The sequence below is a fragment of the Rhinopithecus roxellana genome, chromosome 13 (genome assembly GCF_007565055.1).
Source record: "Rhinopithecus roxellana isolate Shanxi Qingling chromosome 13, ASM756505v1, whole genome shotgun sequence".
Taxonomy (NCBI): domain Eukaryota; kingdom Metazoa; phylum Chordata; class Mammalia; order Primates; family Cercopithecidae; genus Rhinopithecus; species Rhinopithecus roxellana.
In genome coordinates, this window is record NC_044561.1 from 119328967 (window position 1) to 119339965 (window position 10999).

General features: G+C 53.0%; 1 protein-coding gene and 1 pseudogene across 5 annotated transcripts in view; both read right to left on the minus strand.

Moving 5' to 3' along the window:
- ZNF335 (zinc finger protein 335) overlaps nucleotides 1-6179 on the minus strand; it is a 24464-nt gene extending 18285 nt beyond the window's left edge. For 2 of the 5 annotated variants that reach the window (XR_004052600.1, XM_010384192.2), the window contains exons 1-5: nucleotides 5155-5840; nucleotides 3390-3630; nucleotides 2224-2301; nucleotides 1660-1965; nucleotides 1420-1560 (exon numbers count right to left, since the gene is read on the minus strand). Coding sequence is in view for 4 of the 5 variants with exons in the window: in XM_010384192.2 (XP_010382494.1) it covers nucleotides 1420-1560; nucleotides 1660-1965; nucleotides 2224-2301; nucleotides 3390-3630; nucleotides 5155-5355 (967 nt within the window). In the remaining variant the exon portion in view is untranslated. Of the gene's footprint in view, nucleotides 1-1419; nucleotides 1561-1659; nucleotides 1966-2223; nucleotides 2302-3389; nucleotides 3631-5154; nucleotides 5841-6071 lie in introns of those variants that run through there. The other 3 variants (XM_010384191.2, XM_030914338.1, XM_030914337.1) reach the window with 3 other exon arrangements.
- LOC104678896 lies at nucleotides 5716-10629 on the minus strand (annotated as a pseudogene).
- Nucleotides 10630-10999: the final 370 nt, after the last annotated feature.

A 10999-nucleotide genomic window follows, 5' to 3' on the forward strand; every position in this document is an offset into this window, starting at 1 on the left:
CAAAAAATTGGTATTAAAAAACTCACCAACAATTTTATTTATTTATTTATTTTTTGCATTTTTAGCAGAGACGGGGTTTCACCGTGTTAGCCAGGATGGTCTCAATCTCCTGACCTCGTGATCCGTCCGCCTCAGCCTCCCAAAGTGCTGGGCTTACAGGCATGAGCCACCGCGCCCGGCCAAAACACCAATTGTTATAATGACAGCATACTGAAATATTTTAGGGCCAGGCACAGCAGCTCACACCTGTAATCCCAGTGCTTTGGAAGGCTGAGGTGGGAGGACTGTTTGAGGACAGGAGTTTGAGACCAGCCTGGGCAACTCAGCAAGACAATTTCTTTTTCTTTCTTTCTTTTTTTTTTTTTTCGAGACAGAGTCTTGCTCTGTCACCCAGGCTAGAGTGCAGTGGCACGATCTCGACTCACTGCAAACTCCACCTCCCAGGTTCAACTGATTATCTTGCCACGGCTTCCCAAGTAGTTGGGATTACAGGTGCCCACCACCACACCCAGCTAATTTTTTGTATTTTTAGTAGAGATGGGGTTTTACCATGTTGGCTAGGCTGGTCTTGAACTCCTGACCTCATGTGATCCACCTGCTTCAGCCTCCCAAAATGCTGGGATTACAGGCGTGAGCCACCACGCCCAGCATTCTTCTTTTTTTCATTTTTTTATTTATTTTTATTTTTTTTTGAGGCGGAGTCTCGTTCTGTCACCCGGGCTGGAGTGCAGTGGCCAGATCTCAGCTCACTGCAAGCTCCGCCTTCCGGATTTACGCCATTCTCCTGCCTCAGCCTCCCCATTTTTTTAAGACAGGGTCTCGCTCTGTCGCCCAGGCTGGAGTGCAGTGGCACAATTACAGTTCACTGCAGTCTTGACCTCCTGGGCTCAAGTGATCCTCCCAAGTAACTGAGACTACAGGCACATACCACTCCGGCCTAATTTTTGCATTTTTCGTAGAGATGGGGTTTCGCCATGTGGTCCAGGTTGGGCGACCCCGTTTCCACAAAAACTAAAAAATTAGCCAGGCATGCTGGCAGGCACCTGTAGCCCTAGCTACTCGGGAGGCTGAGATGGGAAAATGGCTTGAGCTCAGGAATTCAAGGTACCAGTGAGCAACGATCATGATGCTACATTCCAGCCTGAGCAACAGGGCGAGGACCTTCTCTCGCACCTTTATTTGCATTCTATTTCTGTGGTGCAATTGTGAACAGGGCCCCCTGTGCTCTTTTCCAGTATGCAGCCTGCACAACTATACACAAAGGTCCTGGTCCCAGAGCACAACCTCCTCTGTCTTATACTGGAGGGACCTATGGATGTGTCTATGCCAATTCCCCTTTCCTGGCCCTCCAAGTGAAAGCTCAGTGAGTATGTCTAGATGGGCATAGGGATGGTAGGCCTAGAAACCATGGTGGCCTACCCTCCAGGTCATCAATGGCTCCAGCGTCTACAATGTCGTCATCGTCCTCCTCCTCCGGTCCCTCTTCCTCTTGGGTCTTGGTGGAGGTGCTCCACTTCCGTAGACGTCCTTTTTTACCAGATGCTGCTGTGGCTGCTGCTACTGGGGGTGGGGAGAGGGTAAGACAAGCTTGCCATGTCTGGCTCCCAGCACCCCACCCCCACTCATGCAGTCCAAGCAGGTAGGCTGCTACTGAGGCACCTGGACGGAAGTGGCGCTCCCGCATGTGGCGCAGCAGTGTGGCCTTGGTGCTGCTCCGGTACTGGCACATCTTGCACTTGAACTGCTGCACCACCACCACCTCCATCATGGCCTCCAGGCTCTGCAGGTCTGGTTCTTCAGCACCAGAGGCTGGAGGCAGCTGCACCGGGGAGCTGGGCCCACCCTGTGCCTCCTCAGGTGGCTCCAGGCATGTGGATGTGGATGTGGGGCCATCTGCCAGGGCCTCAATGGCTGCCAGGCTGTGGGCCAAGGTGGAACTGGACATTGGTGATGTCATGGGAGCTCCTGGGGGTGGGTGAGGCAATTGGTGGGCGGTTAAATGGAGGGCAGCACTGGCCGTGAGCTGTAGCTACCCCTCCTAGGCAGACCCAGGGAGTGCAGAACCAAATTCCCCACCAGAGGCCACCCCGTCAGTAGGAAAACTGAGACCCAGAGCAGTGGATACCCTGCCAGGGCCACAGAGGGAATCCACAGCAGAGCCCGTCCTCATCTATACCCCTGCCCACCGCAGGTCTTCCCTGATTCTGGCACCTGGGGTCTTACCATCATCTGGGCCCTGCAGGATCAGGTACCTCGTGGTCTCCGCCCCGCCATCCTCGGCACTGGTCACAGTGATGCAGCCTGGGCAGAGTTGGGGAAGGGTCACACCTCCTGGGGAGGGGTTCCCAGCAACAGGCCCACCCCCATGGGCCCCACTTTGGTCTGTGAGCGGGGCTGGTCCACACTCATTCTGGCTCCCATGTGTGACTGCAAACCAGCTGTGTCGCCCCGAGCCTCAGCTGACTCCCTTGGCAGGGCTGTCTGGAGGTCTAGTGTGACATGCTGACTCAGCAGCTGGCCCACACTTACACAAGATGCCACAGCTACACCAGCTGCCCAGGCTTTGACCACCAAACCTGAAAAGTCCTCCTTCCTCTCCAAACTTCTCAAAGTAAAGGACTAGCTCCTGCACCACTTTCTTAGGGCTGGCTTCCCAGACTATCCCAGGGCTTTTTGAGGTACTATAGTCTCTATAAATATCATTAACAAAAAGTGGGTACAGCACCATGTGTCACGGCTTATGCCTATAATCCCAATACTTTGGGAGGATGAGGCAGGAGAAGTGCTTGAACCCAGGAGTTCAAGAAAAGCCTAGCCAACCCAGCAAAAAGGTGGTGTGCACCTGTAATCCCAGCTACCCTGGAGGCTGAAGCAGAGAATCCGTTGAGCCCAAGAGTCTGAAGTTGCAGCGCACTATGATTGCACCACTGCTCTCCAGCCTGGGTGACACGGCTCTGGAGTCAGACTGTCTGAGCTCATGGCCCGACACCCCACACTGCTTGCTGGTGACAGTGGGTAAGTTATGTATGTCCTCAGTGCCTCATATTTTTCATCTGGACTGTGAACATAACATTCTTTACCTTTTGGGGTTATTGGGAGGATTAAATGAGCTACTGTATGTAAAGTTTAGAACAGTCCCGGGGACAAGGTAAGCAATAACAGTTTATATTATTTATTGAGAGTCTGTCATATGCCAGGCGCTATGCTGAGAACCTTATCGTGTTGTCTCATTAAATCCTCATTTACCACCATGAGACAGGGGTGACTGTTTCCACTCTGCACATTCCGCATGGGAAAGTAATCTGCCTGAGTTCATGCAGCTAGGGTGGGAACAGCTGGCTGCAGGACACTGCAGGGAAACCCCTGTGGGGCTCCTCTGCCTGACTCACTCTGGATGAGGTCGGGCCCGATGGTGGATTCGATGATCTTGTCGATGGCTGAGCCCAGGTCCGAGGAGGAAGCTGTGCAGTCTGACACCAGCATGTTGGGGTCTGGGAGTGCACTAGAGTGCACAAGTGCTGGGGGACCGCCTGTCACCCCTGCCACTGGCCCATGGGACACAGACGATGAATCAGGGAGGTAGCCATTAGGCAGGGGGTCTGCGCTCGAGCTGCTCTCGGATACCTCCTCCTGAGGGGCATGAAACAGGGAGGTAAGAAGTTTAGCAGCAGGGTATGGGGCAGGGCAGCCTGCCAACTCCCACCTGCTAGACAGAGCTCTCTGGCCCAAGGACATGGTCAGTGAAGCCACTCATGCCCTCAGCCCCACTGAGGACCAGTGACAGAGGCCCTCCAATCACAGAGTCCCCCAGGAAAAAGTCACAGGGTTCCTGGATCTCATCACCGGATACCCCAAAATAAGGGAAGGGACTCCTAAGCCACAGCCAGGGTCTACACCACAGCCAGGGGGAGCTATTGTCATTGGGCTTTTGCATAAATCATTCCCTCTGCCTGAAACTCTTCCCAGCATCACCCTATGGCTAAATCTTACCCAGCCTTCTCACCACCATTTAGCTGGTACCTATTCTAGAAAGTCAATGCTGACTTTGAGGCCAAGTCAGGACTTCTTCACCCTCAGTGCTGCAGCTGCCTGTGTCCCCAGCACCACATAACTGTGGGGTTCATCGTGCCTTGTAACAGCCTCCCTGCCAGACTGTGCCCTCCACAAGGGCCTGGAACAAACTTGTCTTTTCCCTTGCTGTATCTCCAGGGCCCAGCACATGCTGAGCACATGGTAGGCCCCCATCTCTGCTGAACTAATGAAACCCCAGGACCCCAAAGTGATGACCACTGCTGTGCACTTCTATCACGTGATATACTGAATATGATCATTATCTTGCAGATAAGAATGGCTAATACTTATTGAGTGCTTACAATGTGCTGAGCACCGTTTTAATTATTAGCTTTGCATATGTTAATTTATTTCATCCTCACAAAAACTCTGAGGCAGGTCTATTTTCCATTCCCACTTCACAGATGAGGAAACAGAGCTAGATGTTGGGTAGCTTGCTCAAGATCACACGGTTTGGAAGTGGCACAGCCAGGAGGAGATGGTTTACAAAATGTTTGCAAGAGGATGTCTGGTGGGAGCTCACAAGCACCTCTGAAAGCAAGTATTTCTGCTCTACTTTAGCCAGGAGACTGAGGCTCAAAGAGGTCTCCCAGTAAACTGGAGGCAGGACCCGGTCTTAACCCAGGACACCTGCCCTTTTTTTTTTTTGGTAGAGATGAGGTCTCGCTATGTTGCCCAAGCTGGTCTCCAACTCCTGGGCTCAAGTGATCCTCCCACCTCAGTCTTCCAAAGTGCTGGGATTACAGGCAACGAGCTACCACGCCTGGCCTAGACATCTGCCTCTCAAAGTGTGAGAACTGTGGGTACTATAGTAGCTAAGACCATAGCCTAGATTTGAATCCTGGCTCTGTCTGCACTCTGTACCTCGGCATCCTTTTCTATAAGATGTGGAGAAAAATGGTATGTGTCTTAGAAGGTATGAAGCCCCCATTTTAGGGGCTTGGCTTGGTGCCTGGCTCACAGTAACCCAGAAACACCAAGTATTAGCTACAAACAAGCCTTGCTGACTGTTTCCTCCCGGCTGTCAGGCACTGATGTTCGCGGTCCTTACCTTCCACCCACGCCGTCTAGCCCGGTCCATACCTGAGAGCGGCTGCCGTGGTCCGAGCTTTGCCCCACGCCAGAGTCATCGGCCTCTGCCTGCCCCGGGGCGGCTGCGGCGTCGCTGCTGTCGGCCGACACGGCTTCCGAGGTGCCCACACCCAGGCCGCTCTCAGAGGGCTCCTCGGGCCGGCCAGGCCCAGGGGCCGCGTCGCTGCTGCTCTCCACCTCGTTCTCCTCCATCGGATCAGGGAGCTGCCTGACAGCGTGGCGTAGGGTCTGGGGACTTCACTCTGCGAAGAGAAGTGACCGTGGCTGGAACAAGTGGGCCATCTCCCCAGCCCCGGCAACCGCAGCCCACCCAGCTGCACCCCTGCGCCCATTTTGCAGATGCAAAGACTGAGTCTCCGACGGGGCGGGGCTTCCTGGTGTATTGCGAGGGGAGCTCGGGAAAAACTTGACGGAGAAGCTGTGCTTCCCAGGCTAAGGCCCTTCCCGTGAAGGTGGTCAATGGCTGGTAATCTTGACCCTTTCCCTCGCCCCCACGATTCTCGTGGAGCGTTTCTCTCTGTGAGTCCTATCCGGGCTCCGTGGTTCAGCCCTTCAGCCCCCGCGTCCCCCCGGGTTGCAGGGTCGGTGGTACAGCCCGCTGGCCCCCTGGGTCAGTGGTTCGCTCCCCCCCCCACGGTTCCCCTGTGGAGGGGGCTGACAGCGACGGTCTCGGGGCCTGGCGACTTGGGGCTGTCCCCGGCGCTGCCTGTGCTCCAGGCCCGACGCCATCTTGTGGTGGCGCCGGGTTTCCGTTCAGGCAAGTGCGAGAGCGACTAAAGGGCCTGGGACCCCGGGGCCCTGTTCGGACAGCCCCGCCGGCCCGGGAACTCGCCTCCGGGTAACCTCGCAGTGTGACCTCACTCCACGGCAGGGTACGGTGGGGCCGCCTGACTCTACCCGAAGCTCACCTGAGGCTTTCGTAGCCACGTTCCTCTCTGACTCCGGCATCGACGAGGTCGCCATCCTCTTTCCCCCGCTGCGGAGGAACCCATCGGCCTATTGTAGGCCGGAACTACTTCTCCCGCTGGCTCCGGGAAAGACACATTTCCAGTGTTCCGGAAGGTCGCTCCGAGGCCTCAAAGCCATAATCGGGTCTGAAGAGACTCTGGGATTTTATACGTCGGCTATATTTGGCATGGGGCCTACTATGGGTTGGGGACTACTTTATCTCCTGGCGGAGTGTTACATAGGAGTGGTTGTGACGTCATCTGGGTCCCTTCCCTGGGCCGCAGGGTTGGGCGCGGCGAATGCGGGCCCAGCTCTCTTGGGGCGTGGCTCGCGATGGCTTGGCCGCGCCTCTCCTACAACAGCCCGGAAGAGCGGTGGCCGAGGGTGGCTTTGGCTTGGCCCAAGAGGAGTTTATGTTGTCAGTCATTTTACTTGACTCATGACCTATTACTTAGCGCTCTTCTGCAGCCCAGTCGATCTCTGTCCGTTAGGTTTGATGTGTTTTGTTGGGAAGGGAATGTATAATTATTGTTGTACAGATAGGGAAACTGAGGTCTGGGTATGGGAAGGGCTAATCCAAAATCACATCCAATGAAGGGGACTCAGAAGCCAAGTACGGATGGCAGGGGTCGGGGAAATGGAGGAAGTTAATGCTTGTCCCTTAGGTTTGTATACATATTTGTTAACATTAATAGAGCTGAGGCCGGGCGCTGTGGCTCACGCCTGTAATTCCAACACTTTGGGACGTCAAGGCGGGAGAATCGCTTGATCCCAGGAGTTGCAAACCAGCCTGGGCAAAAGAGCGAGACCCCATCTCTACAAAAAAAATAATAATAATAATTAGCCAGGCATGGTGGTGCGTGCCTATAATCCCAGTTGCTCCGGAGGCTGAGGTGGGAGGATCGCTTGAGTCTGGGAGGTTGAGGCTGCAGCAAGCCGTGATCACACCGCTGCACTTCAGCCTGGGCGACAGAGCGAGACCCTGTTTTAAAAATTAAATAAATACAAGTCAACTACCTATCCTTTAAAAGTGGAGAAAGAAAAAAAATTTAATTTAGGCCGGGCGCGGTGGCTCAAGCCTGTAATCCTAGCACTTTGGGAGGCCGAGACGGGCGGATCACGAGGTCAGGAGATCGAGACCATCCTGGCTAACACGGTGAAACCCCGTCTCTACTAAAAATACAAAAACTAGCCGGGCGAGGTGGCGGGCGCCTGTAGTCCCAGCTACTTGGGAGGCTGAGGCAGGAGAATGGCGTAAACCCGGGAGGCGGAGCTTGCAGTGAGCTGAGATCCGGCCACTGCACTCCAGCCTGGGCTACAGAGCGAGACTCCGCCTCAAAAAAAAAAAAAAAAAAAGAAAAGGAAAAAGAATTTAATTTAAAATCTGCTGCCCTTAAGGTATGTCCTTCCTCCGGAATGCCTGAAATGTTACCTTCTGTTAATTAAGACTTTTTTAGCAGTTTGCAGTGGAAGAGCACAAGAGGGAGTAAGGCGCTCTGGTTTGTGTCCCTAAGTCTCTGTAGTTACATAGGCTATTTTCCTTAATTGAAAGATACAAATTTTGGGGGGAAAAGTCTCAAAAAAACTCCTAAGCAGGCTGGGCGCGGTGGCTCACGCCTGTAATCTCAGCACTTCAGGCGGCTGAGGCGGGCAGATCACCTGAGGTCGGGAGTTTGAGACCAGCCTGACCAACATGGAGAAACCCCGTCTCTACGAAAAATACAAAATTAGCCGGGCATGGTGGCTCATGCCTGTAATCCCAGCTATTCAGGAAGCTGAGGCAGGAGAATCGCTTGAACCCGGGAGGCGGAGTTTGCCTTGAGCCGAGATCACCCCATTGCACTGCAGCCTGGGGAACAACAGCAAAACTCTGTCTCAAACAAACAAAAAACTCCTAAGGAGAAAACCTATTAAAAAGGAGAAAGGGGCCGGGCACGGTGGGTCACACCTGTAATACCAGCTCTTTGGGAGGCCGAGGCCAGTGGATCACTGGAGGTCAGGAGTTCGAGACCGTCCTGGCCAACATGGTGAAACTCTTGTCTCTACTAAAATTACAAAAATTTACTGGGCGTGGTGGCACGCGCCTGTAGTCCCAGCTACTCAAGAAGCTGAGGCAGGAGAATCGCTTGAACCCTGGAGGCAGAGGTTGCCGAGATTGTGCCATTGCGACAAGAGAGTAACTCCATCTCAAAAAATAAAAATAAATAATAAAAACGACAAAGGGTGCTTTGAGCTGTTATTTGTGTGCACTTGTGTATGAGGGGGTTGATCTGGTCCTTTTCTTAGGTAAAGTTTTCTTTCCTAGGTTTCCCTTTTGGGTTGAGGGAATAGAACAGGAGGCCCCTGGAATAGGTTAGGGCCCTCATCCCCTGTCCCTTGCAACCAGCAGGACCAGGCCCCAGAGCAGCTCTGAAGACCTAGGTCAGCACTGGCATGATGACAGGTTAGTTTTACTATCTCCAGGCAGTTTTCCCGTGTGGACCCCATTCCTCAGCCCTGCAGAGGCATCTGTCCCCCATGCCAGTAGGGTAGTAGGGTACATCCTACATCTGACCAAGTCACCTCTCCCAAGGTTGGGGTACTCAGAAGTAGCCCCACAGTACCCTCATTCCCCTTCCCACTGAGACTTAAGCCTCCTAGGAGGTAGAGGCTGCAGTGAACTATGAGTGTGCCACTGCACTCTGGCTCAGGTGAGAGAGTGAGACCCTGTCTATTAAAAAGAAAAAAAAAAAAACTCAACCCTAATCTTGGCCTTTGCCACAGTGTCACAAGATTGCAGAATGTCATGGTAGAGATGGAACAGCCTCATCATGAAACTGAAGAGGAGCCCAAGGCCCAGAGGGGGAAAGCTAATAGCCCAAGGTCTCATGACTCCTTGGAAACATATCAGAACCCTCCCATCGTAAAGACAAGCAGGCAAATCCTTGTATTCTGCCTGTGAATCCAGGGTTTGTTCCTCCAGAGTGTGCAGTCTAGTTCTGGTCTCAGCTTTATTTTTTTTTTTTTTGTTTTTTCTTTAAAATTTGTTTTGTCTTTTAAAACATTTTTGTTGTTGTTGTTGTTGTTGTTGTTGAGACGGAGTCTCGCTCTGTCCCCAGGCTGGAGTGTAGTGGCCGGATCTCAGCTCACTGCAAGCTCCGCCTCCCGGGTTTACGCCATTCTCCTGCCTCAGCCTCCTGAGTAGCTGGGACTACAGGCGCCCGCCACCACGCCCGGCTAGTTTGTTTGTATTTTTTTAGTAGAGACGGGGTTTCACCGTGTTAACCAGGATGGTCTCGATCTCCTGACCTCGTGATCCGCCCGTCTCGGCCTCCCAAAGTGCTGGGAAAAACATTGTTTATAGAGATGGGGACTAACTATTTTGCCCAGGCTGATCTCGAACTCTATGGCCCTAGCTTAGAGAGACTTATGGAAGCAGTGAAGGGGCTCTGGGTCAGAGGACATAAAAGTGAACCATTGAGAAAAATGTACAAGAGCCAAGAGGGAAAGAGGAGGGAAGATGCCAGGCAGTATGTGTGCTTTCCTGAGTCATAGTTTGGTGTTTTTTTGTTTGTTTGTTTTTTGTTTTTTATTTACTTCCACAGAGCTTTACTTCCATTTGGTCCAAGGCCTGGAAGAAGGCTCCAAGGTAAAAAGCTGCCTAGTGACTGGAGGGAGAGGCTTAGGCAGAAGCCCTGATACTTTGGGAGGGGACTTAAGGGTCCCAGTCGTGCTTGAGGGTGGGTGAGCCTTTCCAAGAGAACCTCGCCCAGGGCAGCCTGGGGGCCGGCTACCCTGGGAAAGTTGGTCAAGTGGTCGCCCATCTTGATGAGTTTCACTTCCTCATCTAAGAAGTGACTCTCCAGGAAGTCACAGAGATGGAGGTCTGTGTGGGTAGAACTCAGGGCTTGAAGATCCAAAAGGGGCCTGGTTCAGATTTTTCTCCAGGGCCATGGCAGCTTCCGTGGCATTCAGGGTTTTTAAATTTTATTTTATTTTACTCACCCAGGCTGGAGTGCAGTGGTGTGATCTCAGCTCACTGCAACTTCTGCCTCCCAGGTTCAAGAGATCCACCTCAGCCTCCTGAGTAGCTGGTACTACAGGCGTGCGCCACCACACCTGGCTAATTTTTTTTTGTATTTTTAGTAGAGATAGGATTTCACCGTGTTGGCCAGGCTGGTCTTGAACTCCTGACCTCAACTGATCTGCCTGCCTTGGCCTCCCAAAGTGCTGGGATTATAGGCATGAGCCACCATGTCCAGCCATGTCCAGGGTCTTATCTATCTCAATTTGGGCCAGCTTCTGGATGTCCTGGAAGAGAGTGCAGCCGCTGTGCTGGTTTTGCATCTTCAAGGCACCCTTGCGCTTCTCCTCAGTCAATTCATTGAAGAAGTGGCCCACGCCCTCCAGAGCCACATTGTCGCAGTGTAAATAGAAGCCCAGAGAGAGGCAGATAAGGAGGCCTGCATGTGCAAATTGTCCAGGTGGTTCATGGCGCCTCCACCAGGTGGAATAATTCTGACGAATCTGGGAGCTCATGGGTTGGTAAGAAGGAGCTAACCACAAACAATGGTGTTGGTTGGACCCAGAAGCAGGAGGTGGCTGAGAAGATGGTCCCTGAGGTTGCAAGTGGAGAGGAGATTGATGGTGAGAGGCTGGAAGAGAGGAAGTCCCAGGATCTCTTCCGTCCAAACACTGTTCAAGCAAGACACAGATCCGTGGGACTGCCAAACGTGACTCCGCTGCCGAGTCATGGTGTCTTAAGGAAGCAGGAGTTGTTAAATCATCTTCCACTGTAGAGAGGCGGCAGCTGAGGCTTAGAGAGGGGAAATGACTTTTCCAAGGTCATGCAGCCAGGAGGATGGAGCTGGTATATGGAACCAGGTCTGCCTCATTCCATAGTAATCAT